Consider the following 20,189-nt stretch of genomic DNA (forward strand, 5'->3'; position numbering starts at 1 on the left):
AAATGGAGCTTCATTTGGGACAACTTTATTATGATATTGCCAAAGCTGTACATATTCTATAAATAATTTTTCAAATACTGAAATACTTACACCTGGCATCTCATTTCATTTATTCCCTCTGTTTACAGCAGCAGGCTAGTGACAGGGATGGGCTTAATAATCCAGTTTAAAAATGTCTTTAACTCAAGCAGAAAGCGCTGTATCCCATTCCCAAACCAATTTGGGTTAGGGTTAGACTCGATGAGACGCTTCTTCTCATTGAGCTCTTTTCTATTTACACCCATGTGTGGTGCTATTCATTAATGTAACAACTAAAATAACAGCATCTTGTGAACATCCTACTGATTATTTCCTCTGCACAGTTTAATTACTAAAAATAAAAGCCATGTCAACAACAAAAGAAAACATCTTCCAGTGATATAGCTGTATTGATATATTGCTGATCTGGAGAAACAAACGGTTCACTACATGAATGCACATGCACGCACAAACCCACACACACTCACACCGTGAAAGTTAATGGGCCAGCGATGGGACCAGATTCAACAGTTCTTTACTATTACAGTACAGAAACAACATTAAGACTTGATGCATCTCCTCATGGACGAAACAACTACAGCAGGGCTTGACGGCAGTAGGCTTACACGTTTATAAGACAAACTCCAAACACAGTCATGTCACACTTAAGTCATCATATTCACTTCAATCAATATGTACTGTAGAAAAAAAATGTAGTCCTTTCTTACATTCTTCACTCTGAAAGCCAGTGAGACAGTAACTTGTTAAAACCTGGCTCTGGCAATGGCTAACTACCAAGTATTGCACATCTAGCGAATAAACAGTTTGTAACATTTTATTCTGAGAAATGTACAGCATATATATATATTAAATAAATACTATATATAGAAATATATATATAATATTTATTTTTTTATCCTTATAATAACATGCAATTGATAACAGCAGACCACAGACAAGAAATTTTACAGTAGAACTAGAACAGTAATTTAGCCTCACAGGGCAAGCTAGGGCAAGAGAACACATCTTAGACCACTCACAGTATTTTAGGGCTCAAAACGACGAAACCCTCAAGAAGCGTTTACATGCGGTGCTCCGGTGCGGTGTACAGTAGCATTTTCAGAATGGGACATCCGGCACTACAAGAGGCTCTTCTAAATGTTTCACCAGTTTTAAACTTGGACAGACTGGAATTTTACAGTAGCACGTAGCACAGAATAACTCACACAGTCGTACGGGAGTGGGGTTGGAGGGCGAAGCTACTCTGTAGTGAATCTCAAGGCTGTGCGTGGGACCTGCACGCACTTTGCGCCTCATGACCGTCCCTCACGTCTCCTATCGTTAAAAACAGTTGGGTCTTGGCAGCGGGAACAATAGAGGACCACACTTTCACGAAGGAGAAGAGATCGGGGGACTCGTTTCTCCCCGGTTAAGGAGCGGGTAAACACATAGCTAGCCGGTATGGTCGTTAGGACAGCGGCGGTGAGGGTTTGGAAGTATTTACACGATAACCACAGACCAGGGTCAAACACATCTACACACAGGGGTCTAGAGAGGGTCTTTTCTTACGCTGTACATACAGGATAAAGGAGCAAAAGTTGTGTGCTTAGAATAAAGTTAGGGATTGTCAGAAGTCTAAAGGTTACAGAACTGAGATGCCATTGCAAGTAGAGAGGCACACCGAGGGCGGGAGGGCGGGGCGGGGGGAGAGTGAGGGTGCAGGGGCGTCGACTAGCTGGGAAGGGGTCTCGGCGACAGAAGCTTGGGCTTGCCTTCCGCCTCCTTCCCCTTCACTGCCGCCACGTAGGAGAAAAGGCAGAGGACCGAGTAACAGATCTGATGTGCCTGTGGAAGGAAAAGATGACCATGAGGAGAGAAGTCTGGGCCCAGTTCCACATGTGTAACGTTACGGCTGTGGAAGTTACTGTAAAAAAACAAAACAAAACACATGGAACCAAGCTAGAAGAGGGGCTATGTTTGGTCATCTAGCTTTTTATGTTTGACCCAGTCTCCAACAGAGCAGTTTGCATACTTCATGTGAATTTCAAGAGTGCCAAAATGCCGAGTCATTAAGTCGTCCGTAGTTGGCACTAAATTGATGGCCAATTCAAGGTCTTTTAGCCATTTCTCGGTACTGTAACCTAGTGTATTAGCACCAGTTAGTACTCACAATAGGAGTGATTTTGGAGTGTTGACATGACTGAATTTTTTTATTTTTTTTTAAAGGATTCATTTTTAAAGGACAACACTGACTTTGGGAATTTGGCCCATTGGTCACCTTACCCAATATCTGACGAGAGAATTGGCGCCAAAATCATCTCTGTGTCTCCGGTAGATAGCTCTGTTCAGTGCGCATGCTAACGCTTTAGCATACAATATGTTTGGATAACGCTAGTTGCCTACGATTACTAAAGTATGAGGATAAACCTTATATTAATCCAAAATTTGGTTGGCCTGTAGATTTGTAACTTCTGAAAACAAAATCTCAATCTTCATCATTAATGAAGTGTGATATAATTCAACAAGGCAAACACTTTAGCTGTCTGGCTAACTTTGCTCACTTCCTGTGTAAACAAAAGTTACACTCAAAGTCTCTTGGGAAGAGAATGCTTGTGCCATCTTTTGAAACTAGTTCTAAAGTTCGCTTTCGTTTTTTGCCTCTGTTACCAATCCCCTAAAAATGGCAGGTCCAGCCAGAGCTGCTACAAGTTCTTATTTTCTCACTCTAAGTATAATGCTAGTCGGCTATGACTGCTTATCGTACTGTATGCTAAAGTGTTAACATGCGCATTAAACACAGCTATCTAGCAGACTCAGAGATGATTTTGGTGCCAATCCTCTCGTCACATATTGGTTAAGATGACCAATGGGTCAAACTCATAAAAAGTCGGAGCGGTCCTTTAATCAGAATACAGAGGCAGGCAAAAGGCCTCTCTCTAGAGACTAAACTCGCAATTTTTCAAATAAAGTGTTGACTGCTTCCTTGGAGATTGGGCCTTCAGTTTTCAAACTTAATATCATGGATGATTTTCCAAAAGGGAATTGAATCAGAGCGTACCTCCAAAGTGGCGTCTGCCATGCATTTCAGATGCAAATGTCAAATATTCTGAGGCACATTTCTGCTGTGCACACCTGGTGACTATTACATGCCCTGGCATAGCATTTACTCTGACAGAGGAACAGATAACTCACCATGGGGGTCTTGTACTTGTGGATCACCACTTCTTTAGTTTCAGGAACTATGCCGGTGCAAGAGACAAAACAAAGAATTCAAAGGCAGTAGGAACCCCAACGAGTTAATGTTTGAGAGCTAGGGGTTGCAGGGGTGTTTATGTAATGCACTTTCACATTACAACAAGGTGCAAAATGAGCTGTGGGCCAAGAGAGTCCACAACAACAGTCAGCATCGCATTTAGCATCAGAGTAGAAGATCAGAGAGGAGGATGGGGCCAACGGTGGCTCTTCTACTTTGGGGTTCGTATCATGAGCTTTCAAAAGCTTTCAGTAGAGTCAATCTACTATAGCCTGCCCAAATACAATAGCTAATGAACAGGTTCAACTGTTTATATATGCAAAACAATTTAAATCTGAACAGCAGGTGATTGTTGGTGAGAGGGACATTCGTGGCCCACGGAAAGGGACAAATAAAAACACGAATGGCTTGAAAGTACGTAACAAGAGACTGCACATGTTGTGGAGTTTCAAATACGGATAACAAAAAACAAGGGAAAAAAAGAAATAATAAGGACAATCCCTCACCCTTTCCCCCCCCAATGAACTGAAAGGTTAAAGACATCACAGAAAAGCAGCTAAAAGAGGCCCAAATCCTTTGACCAAGGACCATGTCACTGTCCATAGGACAGATTGACTTTTCATTAGTAACCGTGAACCCATAGCATAGATGAGGGGCTGAGGTCTGGACAGGTGAGGGGGTTGGGGAAGTTTAACCCCTCTGCTCCCCCAAACAGTCCCACCAAAAAGTCCACTTGCTGGGGTACCAAGGCAGACTGTCAAAGCATGAGGAACACGAGAGATGGGGTCTGGGGTGATTTCCAAACAAAGAGCAGGTTATGAAGGAAGCAGAGGAAGACTCAAGCCACATGGTACAGTAAAGAAAGAGTTCTGCAAAAGTAATGGAAGGACTGACGGAGGTATATTCTACAGAGAATAAATTGAATAAGAAAGGAGAAAGGTGACAACACTTTACCTGCTGGAGAATGAAGGTTTTCATAGTGGCAAAGATGAGGGCAACATTACAAAAGCAGCACATAGACGCGGCAGTAACCCAGCCTGGCACTGAGATGGATGGGCTAGTCCCGTCGATGTTCTCTAACAAACCTGAACCTCTATAAATCAGATGCAGTAGCTTGTCATATGTGATTTCTTCCTAAGCAATATAAAAGGTGCACTAACCTTTCCATACTCTTTCTTATTACAGTCTCAGTACAAACACCACACAGGCTGAGTTCAGTGGACACCAGTCAACCCAAAATAAGCTACAAAACTAACTTGGCGTTGCTTTTTTCTACTTTCCCTACTCAATACAGCTGACTGCAGACCACCTGACCAACCTAGAATCAATTTTCACATGGACCTGAGGTTGTTGTTTTTTTTAATAAAAAAATAATGAAAAATCAAAAGAATAAAGACAGAATTTTTCAGCAACACGAATGAGAACAAATACAGTGAAAAGCACAACAGTGTGAGCTTGAGTTGCTGATTCTCATCTGCTTATTTCCCATCAAATTATGCATATGTACAGTATATACTGTCAGCTTTTAATCGTGGTCTTTTTTTAAACATGATTGTGGCATGGCTTCTGTGAAATACATGGTTGACTTCATGACAAAATGTCCAGGCCCTTTGTCACTGTAGCAGCAGCGAATCATCACCCTTTTAGGACCACTGCTCAAATAGCACAGGGTCACTCAAACAGTAGAGTGCCTCCTCGATAAATATTCCACAGGGTTTAATGGGGAAAATAGGTGGAAAATTTGCCTGCTAAAAAAACCCATTTATAACTTGTGTATGGTGGAAGGAGGGTTGAGTTTTTTCGATGTTGCTCTAGGTCAGAGCCGAGACAATGTTGTCCATGAGAGTCACCCATGATGCACTTCTGCCTGCACCAGAGCAATGTAGGGCAGAGTTCATCTTCCAGCTGAAATCACATTGAGTTACAATGGGGCTGCGTTTCGGTGCTGGCCTAATGAGCATCCAGTGAATACTAGTGAGGAACAAATTCAAAGCAGTTTTGATGCATTAAGAGTTTTGTTGCTGAAGCTTCTCCTCTAATTTGCGTTCATCACCAGCATCCACATATGATAGAGAGTATAAAGAGGAACTAAACCCCAAACCCAAATCTGTGAAATCTAATGCTAAAAAGATGAAATTGCCATCTGCTATTGGCTGATCTTTGGTGCCAGGTGATGTCAACAGGTAAACGTAAATCAACACCAAATCATTTTTTATGTGTCATGGGCAAGACATAGCCCAAAATTTTAAAAATGTTAAGTACTAGCGGTGGTTTTGCTTATGTGTTGGGAAATTTCCACTACTCTCAAGTCAAATAATTATCTAATTATCACATGGGGAAAAAATTTACCAACAGGGTTCATCATCTAATTGTTTATATTTCTGTCAGCTAGCTGACATGTGACAAAGCTGGAAACATGGGATCTCTACTTTCTCTTTCCTTTAAAATGGAGTGTTGTAGATGCAACTTCACCTTTACCTGTAAAGGTGTAGTCAGCATTCAAAGGGTTGAATGACGTTTATTCACTATAAGATAATCTGTCTCTATGCCTCAATGCCTTTTCAACGATGGTAAATTAAAAAAAATTAAAAGCTGACAGTTTCTACTTTTGCCTCATATGCATTTTTGTTGTGAAATTCACACATAAATAGCAAAAGAAACCAAAAAAAAGTAAAGAAGTAGCCTACCTGTCTTCATGCTTGTGCTTTTGACTGCACTGACTTAATATTTCTCTCCACAATCCTGTTTCTCCACTACCAACACGAGGCTGGGAAAATTTTGGCTAGTTTAAAATTTCAACAATCCCACATGACTCAAAGATGCCAATATCCTCTTAGGAATTCATCGCTCACTTTAAATAACTACCGCCATCAGTGGCTTATTGTTCCTTGAGGAGAGCGAGTATCCAATTTACTGAACCCTTATTAGCTCTTGTCAATAATTTCGCCATGAAGCTGAGTTACTGCCGTGCCGAGTACAGGCCTAGAATCAATAGATGGTGTAATTACCAAATTCCTCCAGGACAAAGACTCCCTTCACTGTATTGCACTTTTTAATGTGACTCAGCTCTATGAAAACCTAAAACAAACAAAAAACAAACAAAACAAGACAGAACATTATTAACTCAACAACACTGGCTGAAATTAAACACTTCATATTTAAAATAACCATGTTAAATCTGTTTTATTCAGTATGAAAGGTAAAATAAAACAACTGCACATGGAATGCAAGCTTTTAACTGCTAACAAAAGAAAAAAGCACACTATGGGAAGTTTCCATGATCAAACGCATACATGGGCAGGGGTTAAATGAATAGAAATGCATTGTAAAGTTTGGTCAAAGGATGAGTTGTACATTCAAATTAATTCAAGATGACTTGTTTCATTAGTAAAGTATTACTGGTAAATGGAACTAGTAATTGGAAGATATTTATATTTGGATGTCAACAGCAAAGGTAGCTGGATACCGCAATGTTTCTTTTTTATGCTCAATGATATGTAATATGGCCCATATAATGCATACATGGAATTTCCATATAAAAACGTAGACAAAGACACAAAATTAGATTTGCCATACAGCTACAACAGTAAAAAGAAAAAGAGAGAGAAAGAGAAAAGAAAAGGAACCCAATAAAATGTAACCGCTAATAAGCAAACACAGCAGAGGTTGTGTACCTTCCGCTCCTTGCAGGGGGAGAGAGCATGGGAGAGAAATGATTTGGATTATTATCGGACAGAAGAGCACAAACACTCGGCGACACTCCGAGAGGGCACTATCCGCAGGAGCCTCGTACGGATTTCAATGAATATCTATGAATAGTTACCAGTGCCAATGAAAACCCGTCACAAGAGAATCAGCCCCAGACTAGAAACTAGGAAAAAGAGGACTAGAGGTTTGACTAGGGTTTTGAGAGCTGGATTCACCTTTCGTTTTCCTGGACTTTATACATCTCAGCCCCCCAGTGCCCTCCATGCCTCCTCCTCCAGCAACAAGGGCTGGCACCAACACCACTTGCTCACACAGCAGAACAGATAGATGAGGCCGGTCACTGCCGTACAGTAATGTCCACTACCAAGCGGGATGTCACCTCCGACACCATCTCACCGCAACACTGCCCGGGACCGGACCCACCGCTCACTCATTTCACAGCACATTTTCTATTTTAATACAATTTTCATATTGATGGCAACCGGTGCTAGATAAAGCTCCTGCTGAGGGGTCGGTGAAACTGTTATTGCACAATCAACCATGAAACTACCCATGAAGGCGATATAGGTTGTATGAGGCGATCTGCAAATACCCGTGCTTCATACGATCTAAGAACTGAAGCGTAGCTGCTAATGTAAATCGTTTTCAGTAATGTGGTGAAGTACAATGAGAGAGTCCTATAGCTTCACTGAATTGAGCTTGTATAGCAATCAAGTAACTTTTATAAGCGAGGCACTCTACCCCTTGCAATATAAAGCGAAAAAACTTCAACTTGAGCCAAAGAGGGCCTAAGGTAGCAGAAGCAGAAGCAGCGAGAAAAAGCAGGCAATAGTCATAACAGTGATTGCATGTAGCAACGCCCAACTTCAATTATTTTTGTAGTTGAGAAATCGGCTTAAAGATGGAGGATGCTTGATGAGGTATGTAGTAGAGCTGAGCAATTAATCGAAATCAAATAAAATCAAACTCCCAATATAAACTTTAGGCTGCACTAAATTGCTTAAGAGAGAGGGGCGTCCAAATGGATTTTGGAAGGTGTTTTAGAGCTGCATCAAGTACAATATTGGTGAAAACCTTTCATCATACTCAAACTCAGTAAATCCTGCACACTGACATCTATTTTTTTAACAATCACTTTTCTTTAAACAATTTTAAAGTTCTAAAAAATGTATGAAAAACTTGCGATGATATGAATCGCAGTTTCAATCGCAGCTGCAATATTCTGTCAAATAATCACAATTAGATTTCTTGTCAATATCTTTCAGCCCTGGTATGTAGTTTCTGAATCTGTTTTGATGCTACAACAGCAGCTAAAACAGAACTGTATAGGGTGACATTACTCTTTGATAACAGCTGCCATCACATTCTTATGTTTTTTTTATGTCCAATATGGACAATATGGTCTATTAACAGTAACAGGACCATGCTAATGACCTTTCAGCATGGTCACTTTTTACACTGTTTTAATATATTGTTCAATCACAGCCTCATGTCCTAACCTTGGGAAACATGGACACCAGAACAGGGCCAAGAACCCCAACTGTCACTAATTATGAAGATGTTCAGTAAAACACATGAGTATGTTCAAGGGTCCAAACTTAAAAATGAAAGTTGCTATAAAATAGCCAATTATTAATGAAAAGTCTTTGCTCAAGGTCTTCTGTCTTACCACTGATGCGTAGCACACTCACACACATTAACACTTTTCATTTCCTCCCACATAGATGAACATAAGGTTTTGGGCGCCACGAATATCAACAGAAATTTGTGTGGAAGGATGTGTTCATATTTTCTGAAACACATGCACCCAGACAGACAGACAGACACACACACACACACAAACTGAAACTGATTAAAGCAAATCAAAAAAAGCAAAAGCACAAACAGGAATTCTTCCTCTAAGTTCCCTGCCAAACAACAACAACAGAATTCAGTATAAAACTACAGGTATGAAGCATACGCCAATCATAAACATTTTGTCATCAGTCACCTCTAACATTTTCAGTCACTGTAACATTTTTATTTCATGTGGACATTAGAGGAAGAGAGCCACAAGATGAAAGGAAATGACAGAGAGACAAATGGGAGAGACAAGCGGGAGATGGGCGGAGGGAGGTTGAGAAGGGGGTGAACTCATGGCCACAAAGCCATCAGGAGTTAGAGGGATTCTCTTCATGCCCCTGTGTGAGATGTACAGCGCTGTTTGTCTGGTGTACTGGCTTCCTACCTGGCTGTGCATGAATTTGAGGTTGATTCCTTCCAGTGTGACCTGCAGCAGTCCGCCTTCGCCAGTTTTCATGTCCTGAACCGGGAACTCGCCGCCCAGCTCCGGACCTGAGGGAAGGAAACATGGGTTAGGAGCTAGGAAGGATACCAAGTCCGCAACTTGCTATCTATCTCAATAGTCAAAGTACACACAATTATTACAAAACAAGCAATCAAAATAACCTGCATTACACACCACTGGGGATATGACAAAGAGCGTAGCCATTTTTTAGCTTGTATCTAATTGGGAATTTACATTTTGCGTCACGTCAAGTTTGAGAATCCCCAAGGTTGTTTTGAATGATTTTGAAATGAGATGAAAGCTCAAATCTAATTTTAAAAAGCCAAAAAAAAAAAAAAAGTACAGTACAGTATACCCATAATGTCATTCTTAGAAAAGACTGCAAGGTCTCGTCAAAAACTTTTAATCATTTGCTGGATAGCCATTTTTGACCAAAAATATCTTTGATATTGATGTGAAATAGGACATAGTCAACAAACACACACACACTTATTCCATACCTGGTTTAATGCTCTGCTGTCTAGCAGCAGCTCTTTCCATACTATCTTTCACACAGTAGTAGAGTTCACGACACTGGAATGCAAAGAGGAAAGCAGTTTGTATTACTGTACTGTATTACTGACGTACCACTAGAGTGAATAAAATTATGGGATGCACAAGGAGAGCGATTCTGACCTTTTTGGTATAGAACTTGTTGAGCTGCGTCTCCTGGCCGTTGCGTCTCCAGAGACACAGCACCTTGGTCTTGGGGCAGTAGGTCATGTTGATCAGCTTCTCGTACCACCAGCGCTCGTAAACTGTGCCAATGTTGCTGCGCAGGACTATGCAGTCGTCACAAACCTGTGGAGAAGTTGGTGAGGGAGGATTATTCCTCCAAACAAACCACAACATGCTCGAAAGGGAAACTTTAGGGAAGATTCCAGATATTCTGATATAACATTTCGCGATTTAGTTCCAAGAGCTCTATTTTTAATGAGAGGATGAATTACGCATACAGTCAAACATTTGCATACCTCCATGAAAAAGATGTCGCCTGTGGTATCAGTGCCAGCATGTACAACAAATGTTTGCTTCTTGATGTGACGGCTCCCACTGGGCCTGATGGACAGCTCACGGCCGTTCTGAAAGACGGCACAGAAGGATGCAGAATTCCTTACCTTCCTTGAATTAAACTAGCCAGTTGAAAAAAACATTTTTGCCAAAGGGACAGATATGTACCATATGCTCCAGTTTGTCCAACATCTCGTTGATCTCTTGGCTGTGTGTGAGGCCAACGTGGGACTTCCCCATCAAACGCCTCACTTTCTTCCGGATGTCATTTTTGTTCACCTGAACAAAGAGAAACAAAATCCTTGATGAGCCATGGCAAATCTGGAGGAAAACAATCAAAAAGGGCATAGGTCCATAATCTGACTGTACAAAGATTACAATGACAAAGAGACATACTTTCATCATTAGCATGTAGGCAATCATATTATGCAACAGGGTCGACAGAAGCCTGTCCTCATCGTCCTCCAGACGCTTGCGGTCATGATCTCCTAGTGACAAGTATCTGTATTGAAGCAAATACAACACAGAAAAACAAGTGAGTTTTAGTAGTTCTAGATGTAGGGCTTGAAATAAGAAAGGCTACTCTGTTAGTTAGAATGATTAGAAAGTCGAAAGGCAAACACATGAAACTGAAACCATGTTTAACCTTTCAATCATCTCCTGCGGCCCCTGGTCCATCCCCATGCCCTCCCGCTCCAGCATGACGGCGTCTAAGAAGGCGTCTTCCCAGAACTGGACCTGGTCCCACAGCGTGGAGCGCTCCTTACCTGGAGACATCACACATGTAGCTTATGTCCCAAAATGTGCAAAGACCAACACTTACATCAGCAACACAGCTGATTCATTCAAACACATACTGCAAATTACCATATGTAGTCACAAGCATACAAACCCAGGCCAAAAACTCAATGAGTAATTTAAATGCCTTTCTATAAAAGGCATTTACCTTCAGGGCAACTATCAACAGCATATTACACACACACACACAATTTCATACACACATTATGAGCATGAATGGCTTCTGTTGCCTATTTTGAACAGATAAAATGTCATCTCATGGTAAGGGTGGGCAATATGGACAAAATCTCATATCACAGTATTTTCAGATATTATCCTAATTCACCATATGCACAGCAATACTTTTCATTTTGCCTTTCTACAGCTAGGCTGCAAGTTACTGAAAAGTTCAACCCCAATGGTAACAGTTCAGTAATCCATTTGCAGCCTTTAAAGGAAATATATGCCAACAAGCAAAAAAAAAGTTAGAAAATAAGTAAAACTTAAATAACATCAGGATTGTCAAAATAGGTTTTCAGACCTATTTTATTAATTCTAGTCTCAAAAGGTAAACAAGCGCCGCATAGCTTTTGGTCTACTTGTCTCCTGAAACCTTAATTTCAATTGTTTCGACAGGACCCATCCTCTGCTAGACCTCTAGCATTTGTATTTCTTTCTCAAATGACTTGTCTAGCAGTGTGTGATGCTGCCTTCAAGTGCTGCTCTTCATAAGCTCCTTCTTCCAAGTTCAGAAGTTTTGATTACAACTTGATAAACTTTCAAGTGCCTTTGGTGGAAATAACAAATCTGACGCTGTAACAACAAGTAGTTTTTCTTTTGGTGGCTGCTGCTGCTGCTACTTTGTGCTGCATCAGCCTAATTAAAAGAGGAAATGTGACGTTTTAATAAATTTTTTAAAAACAAAAATGCATGACAACTAAAAGTAAAAGACAATAGAAATATAATATTAATTATTTTCAAAGAATGCCAGCAATAATACAGTAATAAAATGCATCACTTTTAATATCAGTTGTTGACACGGCTTCCATTATCTCCACCCCCTAAACGTCACATCTCGCTAAATCAAGTATAGAAAATCCCAACATTCTCCATTCTTATTAACCACTTTGGTGGGCCATTCATGCGCACTCAACTCACAATTATGATATTTCCCACAGCACTTGAAGGCAACATGCACTCAAAGAAGATGCTGAACCACGCAGCGCTAAGCTTTCAGGTTAAATGGAAAGGAGGGTGAAAGCAGCAAATGTTAACAGCTATAGCAAAAGTAATGAATGAAAATTACACATGGATTGTAGACTATTACATCATGATGGCCACGATCATGACAAAAATGATGTAAACGATGTAAGATTTTCATATCGCCCACCCCTATCTCATGCTAACAAACACAGGGGGAAGGACAGAGAGAGAGAGGTGGAATTCAGTGAATAAAAGCAAAAAGCACATCCATCACATCAAAGGCCAAACACAGACAGGAGAGCTAGCCCGGGTGAACAATGGCTGCACCCCACACACATAAGAAAAAGGGCAAAGGCGAAAGATTAGCCCTACTTAGAGAAAAGGTTTCCATGGCAGCATCCTCTAGTTGATCCCAAACGGAGCTCTTATCACGCCCTGGAAGAAATTCCCAGGAGGCGCAGCAGGAGAGAAGAGGAGTACGAGAGCGGAGGGGGGTTAGGCCGAGAGGTGAGGAGGTTAATGGCAAAAACAAGAGAGAGAGCGAGCGAGACCACACCGTGGGAACGAGAGCGAGGACAAACAAAGATGACCCAAGCTCATTTACTCACCACTTCATAGCCTATAGCTTGCCGATAAGCTTAGAATTACATTTCCCAAAAAAATTAGTACGTTAGCGCAATCAAGTAGGTGAGCAATAATCCGTTCACTGTGACTTGTGATTGTGGGGGTGAGGCTGTACACGTTTCTGTTGAAATGTCATACGAACTTTATTTCCGGTTTGCTTTCACATATTTAGAGATATTTAGAGATTCAGATTTAACTTAAGGTTTGGTGTTGAGTTAAATTTAGTTATAGTCATAAAACATACAAGTAAACATACAAGTGATTAAAAGATAATCTTCAGTGGTGGCAATCACAACACACCAAATTCTTCTACACAGTTTCTCAAGAGTAGAAAATGAAAAGTAATCCTGCACTATCAATATGACTGTTTCCTGTTTATGACATGAGTACAATGTTAACTATATAAAGTGGAACATACCTAGCAGGCCTTCGCAAAGGTAGATCCTCATACTGATGTCCTCCATGGGCTGGGCAGGCGGCCCCTTCACCACAGCCGGTGCAGGTTCTTTTGCACCTGGTTTCAGCTTGTGGGTCTTTCCCTGTGGAAAGAGGAGAAGCTTATGTTTTCAAACTGATTGCTGGTGCCATAATCAAAACTGTTACAGAAAACACAGAAACATTTCTCACGATCGACTTAAGCAGTTCTTGCAGTTGCAGTATCACTTTTAACAAATAAAAGCCCTTTGGCCCTACACACAAGCTATGCAACGGAATAGATATAGAAACAATGGCCAACTTTATTAATATTTCCACGTGTAAAAGGTTGAAAGTTGATAAAATACTGTGCTACTATTTACTTAAAACACAAAATATGCAGGCCAACTGTTTCCAAAGACTCATTATAATCAATTTCTTGATAGTGTATATTTAAAAAGCTCTCTCTCTCTTTATTTTTCTTGATAAATGAGGCCCAATCTTTTGTTTTGAAATCAATAATTGCAAACAGGCGAAAACGTGATGAAAAATTTGCCTGAGGAGACATTTTATCATCTGCTTTGGTGGAGTCTGTATGTGTACAAAGCATAATTTTCAGACAAGCTTCTCATATCCAACACATACAAGTGAATAGAGTGAGGAAAAATATGCCTGAATACCAGTGGTAACTAGAGATTTTTTATTAAACATTCCTGAGGGGAAATTCTCTTTTCCCTTCTCCCTCCACACGGAGGTCAGAGGTCAGGGTCAAGTATCTGACAGCGCCACTGGAGCCGGTATGGGTTCAGTGTCTCACTCAAAGACACTTCAGCAGGGTGGATGCTTGCTGTCACAGGGGCTCGAACCCGGCATTCCAGCTGAAGGCCAGTATCTCTATTCACTATGCCAACCTGACGTCTACGACAGCTAACTGAAAGTCAATCATCATTTTGAGTCAGCTCAATCGAAATCGAGAGTTGAATATTCTACATTTCACTTCAAATGATTGTTAAACTTACAAACACCGAGCTGGTGGCCGGGTTGGTCTCGATCTCGCTGTCGGACAGCGTTCCCCTGGACTGGGCGAGATGAGGCGCCGCCCGCCCTCCGTCTCCCGCCGTGCTGCTCAGGTCGCTGTCGGCTCCCAGGGTTTCTCCAGAGCTATTGCTGATCTAAAACAAGTCAGATATCCAGGTGTAAGAGCAATATAGAAATGGAGATGTGTATTAGGGTCACTACCAGTCAAAAGTTTGGTCACACCTGATTGAATGTACTATGTGTTTCATTATCTTAAAGCCATTTTGATCTAAAGGCTTATGCTTCAATGCTTGAAATTTGGTTTTTAGACAAATATAAATAGTGAAGTTGACGGCTATGTATGAATTTCTTTCTAAAGCCTTTGACTTTCAAGGCAAGGGGCGGCTACTTTAAAGAATCTAAAATATATTATTCTAAAATGGGAAAAATAGTAAAAATAAAGAAAAATGTCCAAACTTTTGCCTGGTAGTGTATAAATGCACCTTTTAGTATTCATATTCATGGTCACACATTCTATGCACAAAAATCTGTTTATGCTGCTGTTTTCAACTGTACATTTGAAAGCATTAGAGATCTATATGCTTATGCTCATATACGCAATAATCCATAACCTAACATAGTAATACTAATTGTGGTCCTCAAATGGAAGGTGCTATCAGTGATTTGTGCAGAACAGGTCAACAACACACTGCTAAGGATAAGCTAAACCTGCCACCCTCATTTTTTACTTATCTTTTCTTTTGTTAGAGATATTGGAGGAAAGGAACTGAAAGTATGGGATTAAAATGCTGCAGGCCAAAAATACGACCCTGGAATCTTAAAGAGTTTCTGCTGTAAAGTACTATGGAGTTGGAAGAGATAAGAGTGAAGTGTATAATCTCTGTGTTGGTCGTGCCCTACCACTGTGCTGGCCTCAGAGTCCTGGCTGGTGCTCCTCGTCAGGATCGGTGGCTCAGAGCTCGTTACGGACTCTGTGTCACTCTTCTGCAAAGCCAGAGAGAGAACAGAAAAAAGAGAAAAGAGTTCAGCACCAAACTGAACAGTAGAGTCAAGACAGTAAAACTAAGCTACTGGGATTCTGGTAGCCTTAATCTTTGCTTCAAAAGTTTACTCATTCTAAACACAGTTCATGTTTCTAGGGCGCTGTGCAAGGCAGACATTTGTAGGAACATACCTGAGAACCAGAGGTGACACTGAGGCCACTATCAGCACTGATCTGTGATTTCTTCTCCTCTGTGTCAGTCAACTCTGGACGCTGCTGCTTTGCTCCTTCTGACCCTGTGGGACAGAAACAATGATCAGCATGTTGTCATGAACACTTCCATACTGAACTCTTACCTTACTGTGCGTCGCACGACTCAAGAAGCCACCACAGTACAACACTGATGCTGCCCAAGCCTCTACATTAACACTTACAGTTGTGACAAAGCAAAAAATCTGTAAAAGCAAGTAATTTAATCTTCGTCTTTTCACGAAATAGCCTAAAGAGCCTAAAATGCTTCTAGCTAAAAATTCAACATGAACAAAAGTTTCAATATAAAGAGTTAAGAAAACCTGTTCTATTTCATGTCTACACAACTCTGTATATAATACTTTACTTGTGCAAAACTTAATTCTAATACATAACTATAATACAATAACTAACACATAAAGTAACCTTCAGAGACCACATAGAGAAGTGACAAAGGGGCAAGCAGAGAGTGCGATAAAGTTGGGAACAAATTACAGATGAAAACAAAACTGCAAGAGCGCGACAGTAAATCTGAGTTAATGTTGCAAATGTGGCCCAGGTTACACAAAAAAGACAAACAGACACAGGCAGTTAGGCATGCAGACAAACTGATGGACAGTAAAGATAAGGAGACCTTTTCTGTTTGTCATCTGTGTTTTTTTTGTATTTCTCCTTTTTGTCACTTATCACCTTCAGTGGTGTAGATATGGTGGCTTGGCGGATGCTGAAGCCCCTTCTTAATTTTCAGTTCTTTGCAGCACTTAATATTTTGCAAACAATTCTAATGAAACTTTAAATATGCCAGCAAACTCTGGAATATTGGCTGTAAATACACCATTTACAGCATGTCACTTGAAACTGGAAAAAATACGGTTAAAGAGCAGGACAGGGAAGTTATTCCTTGCTGTTCATCTTGATGCATGGTCTCAAGGGAAAAAAACCCTGGAAAAAAAACACACGTGTTGCTTGAACCAATAACTATAGCATGGGGGTACCCAAACTTTTTAATGTCAAGGACCCCCAACAGATGTGCATTAGGTGACAGACCCCAAGATTCTGTGCCAGATAGCGACATCTGAGAACATTTTTGCTGTTACATTTGATATCGTACAGAATTACATAACTGCCTATAGTGTAGGTGGAGAGATAAAAGTGGAGAGGATAAAACATATCAGAATCATTCCTTACACAGTAGCTTCCCACACATGTGTTAGTTTCTAGGTTTCTGGATCCCATTTTGGAAACCACTGGTATTCCAGAGGCCACCGCATTCCTAGACATTGCTCAGGTTGCAGCCACAAAAAGTGGGTAGGGTAAGCCCATTTTTTGGCAATTAATTTAACAAAGTTGAGTAAAACTGGCATATAGTAATGTCCTGCAATTTTCTGCTAGAAGACTCCACTGCAAACTGTCATTTGCAGTGGAGAAAACACACCAAGTTTGGTTGCCATCTCAAGTCTGGATAAAAATAAGACAGGAATTGCTGTTTAGGTATGGAACTAAAACGAGGAACAAACAACTTCTCTCAGCCCTATATCAGGGAGAAATGCCTGGATCCTTCTTGTCATATAGCAAATCAAATACCACTACAGAATTGCAACACTACCTCATTCCTGCATGTCATAAATCTCATGTCATGTCCAGTTAGTACAAAACAATTTAGAACCAACATGAGAAAATCTCCAATTCCCATTTTAAGCCAATGAACGTTTTTGTACGAACTGAAAATAACCTAATCATAATCTTATACATTTCACATCAAAATTTTTCAACCTATACTTCTTTAAATATTTGATCCATTCTGACATGCTTATCACTAGATTAAGTCCTTTGCATTTGTTTATGTATAAAAACACTGGTGGGTTTGAAAAGGTGGAGAGAAAGGGGTGGAAACGTCAACAGCTGGCATTTAAGCAATACCCCAATCTTTTTTTGGTGTGTGAAAAGTCTCTTACTCTGTGGTTTTTCCATAGCTTTTTTATCCTGGTGCTTGCTCCACAATTCTACCCAAGATGCATTGCAAGCAAGGAGAGAAAGACAGAGAGAGAGTCAGAGAGCTGGTTGAGTAGGCATGTATGGTGGATGAGCATTACAAAATCATAACAAAAACAAAATAAGCATTGGAAATCTGTCATTACTGAATGAAGATGTTTTGTAATGCTTGCATGTAGCCGTGTTTCAATCTGGGCAAAATGAACTGGTGTTTGCTTGTCAAGTTGGATCCACTGCGAGCAACAGCTACTAAGGTAACATTACAACACATCAAAGCTCTTGGCCCACAGTCCTGGAGAGCCACACCATGATGTCAGAGTGAGGCTGGCTCTGACCACAGGATAGTTCTCACTGATTGTATTCGTCTGGCTCTCCAGAACAAGGGTGTGAGAGATGGCATCTTCTGAAAAGAGCATGGGATGGGGGGTGAGAGGCCGATTAGCCAGCAGGTGGAATGGAGCAGTTGCAGAAGCCGGGGTGCAAGTCTCAAAACATTCTGTAGAATTGAAGGTGCATCTTCTAAAAGGGCGAGAGGGGTGAGGGTAGGAAAGGGTATCATGAGGGTGGTTGACTGAACCTGTCCCCTGTATACAGACCCAGACCAATTCTTGAAAAATAAGAGTAGCAGAAGGATTTCCAAGGATTTTCCCCAAGTTAGTGGGATCTTTGGCAGCCAATAGAAACCAGACAACTTTGTTGCGGTGAAATTTGCCACTTTACTGGGACTGTTTACTGGGGAGTGATGCTTCCACCCTCCATGCTGAGAGCCAAGGGAGCTGCCATTTTCTACAGCACGCCTCGCAGAAACCTGCAGTAAAGGTACAGACGAGCACCGATTCTCTGTCGATGCACATACCTCCGGTCTCCCTCGGCCAGTACTGCAGATTTAGGTATTGGAAGACAAAAACAAAGACATGCATCCAAGGTGCTAAGAGGCAAACAACGGAACTCCAGAGGAGGAAGAGGCAAACAGGGGCACAGATGTTTAAGCAAGGGGACACAAACACACGCAATCCAGGCTGGAGGACAGGCTAATATTCCAGACACTTCCACACTTCTCTAGGAACCTACAGGGGGCAACATTTTAACCAAATTTGTAATTTTGAATTTAGATAGTTATTTTAAATTGTTGAACGGAAACCACTACCAAACGTGGAAAAAAGTGTGTGGTGAATAAACACAGGATTATATTTTCACCACATTACCGATGCTAACAAAACAATTTTTGCAGAAAGCCCACTGAGTGAATATCACCAGCATTTCAGTCAAAGTGTGTGGAATATTACAAAACCTGCAAGAGTCTCTCTAGGACAAGTGGAAGGAGCTTTCTCTTAAATGGTGGGAGATAAGGGAGGGTACTGAGGTTGATGAGCTTGTTGGGGCAGGGTGAGGGATCTCACAGCGCACATGCAACCGGGGCTGGAGTGGTGTACACACCAATCGAGGCAATAAAGTTCTCCTCGTTCAGACTCCGGGTATCGAAATGGCGGGCTCCTTTGCCCGATGTGTTGTGTGGCAACTGCAGGTGAGGTACATGCAGAAGGCCTTGAGGTCTGGCAGTCTCCATACGCCCAGAAGGACTCTCTTTACTCCCTGGGCTGCCAGCACTGTCTGTGGGGCTTCGCTTGCGTTTTTCTGGGTCTACCAAGGCACCAAAAGTAAGGGGCCAAAAGAAAGAGTTCATCAAAATTAGAGAAAAGGAAAAAAGAGAAGTTGAGGTAGGTTTTCAATTGAGAGAGCAGGGAGAGTGGTGGAGGAAGAGGGAAAACAGTGATGAATTCTCAAGAGTTTTACAATTACAGCACATCAAGATGAGTAAAAAAAACATTTGTTGTGGTTTTGTGATAGTCAACCTCTAGCATGCTAACAAATGTAGTGTCAAGCTTAAATCTTAATACAAATCAAGTGCAAATATATGGAAAAGATGTTAGTAGAGCAGGTCCACTGCGGTTGTTTTTCAACACAAATAGTTTCAACACTTGACAAAATGAGCTGCCAAAATTAAATATTTTCCATTTCATATAGATCATAGAACCCAACATTTCATTTTCGCATACCTGCACTACATTTATGGAACTTCCTGAATATTACCTTTGGTTTGATAATGGGTGCGTGCTATTTCCAGTAAGCTGAAGACACTGGCCATGCCTCCAAGGCCTGCGTTAGTGTAAGAGTGCTCCAGGCTGGAAACTGTGCACTTCAAGATGTCCAACATGCCCTTGTACACTTTTCTGCTCACCTCCTGGTAACAAAACATATAAACAAGGTTTGTAATGGTTTCAAGCAATGAAAAAAATACAAAGAAGACTATGGGCCCTATTTTCATGAATCAAGACACAGGTGCCTACACTGGCGCAAGCTCTTGGCGTGAGCGCACTCGGGTGTAACCGACAAGAGTTTTGGTCATTTGTAACCAGAGGCGCTAGAGCAGTGGTGGTGCACCTGTGGTGCAGTTGTTAAAGGGGTTGGATCAGTCAGTGTGGTATGGAATGGTGTCAATCATGGCCAATCGAATCAGCTCCTCTCATTCCTTTTAAAAGCAGTGCGCTCACTGCCATGGCACACTGACAGCTTCGCAATGGATGAGGACAGTC

At 41.2% G+C, this 20,189-nt stretch overlaps 1 protein-coding gene across 1 annotated transcript in view; it reads right to left on the minus strand.

Annotated features, from left to right (window-relative positions):
* Nucleotides 1-3: 3 nt before the first annotated feature.
* madd (MAP-kinase activating death domain) overlaps nt 4-20,189 on the minus strand; it is a 53,474-nt gene continuing 33,288 nt past the window's right edge. The window contains exons 18-34 of the mRNA XM_078286923.1: nt 19,687-19,837; nt 19,033-19,236; nt 17,559-17,606; nt 15,547-15,650; nt 15,273-15,356; nt 14,354-14,506; nt 13,339-13,459; nt 10,963-11,083; nt 10,713-10,818; nt 10,485-10,595; nt 10,280-10,387; nt 9,942-10,106; nt 9,767-9,839; nt 9,207-9,313; nt 6,280-6,349; nt 3,211-3,257; nt 4-1,863 (exon numbers count right to left, since the gene is read on the minus strand). Coding sequence (XP_078143049.1) covers nt 1,750-1,863; nt 3,211-3,257; nt 6,280-6,349; nt 9,207-9,313; nt 9,767-9,839; nt 9,942-10,106; nt 10,280-10,387; nt 10,485-10,595; nt 10,713-10,818; nt 10,963-11,083; nt 13,339-13,459; nt 14,354-14,506; nt 15,273-15,356; nt 15,547-15,650; nt 17,559-17,606; nt 19,033-19,236; nt 19,687-19,837 — 1,887 coding nt within the window. The 3' untranslated portion in view covers nt 4-1,749. The remainder of the gene's footprint in view (nt 1,864-3,210; nt 3,258-6,279; nt 6,350-9,206; nt 9,314-9,766; nt 9,840-9,941; nt 10,107-10,279; nt 10,388-10,484; nt 10,596-10,712; nt 10,819-10,962; nt 11,084-13,338; nt 13,460-14,353; nt 14,507-15,272; nt 15,357-15,546; nt 15,651-17,558; nt 17,607-19,032; nt 19,237-19,686; nt 19,838-20,189) is intronic.

Source organism: Centroberyx gerrardi, chromosome 1 (assembly GCF_048128805.1).
Source record: "Centroberyx gerrardi isolate f3 chromosome 1, fCenGer3.hap1.cur.20231027, whole genome shotgun sequence".
In the NCBI taxonomy this organism is placed as follows: domain Eukaryota; kingdom Metazoa; phylum Chordata; class Actinopteri; order Beryciformes; family Berycidae; genus Centroberyx; species Centroberyx gerrardi.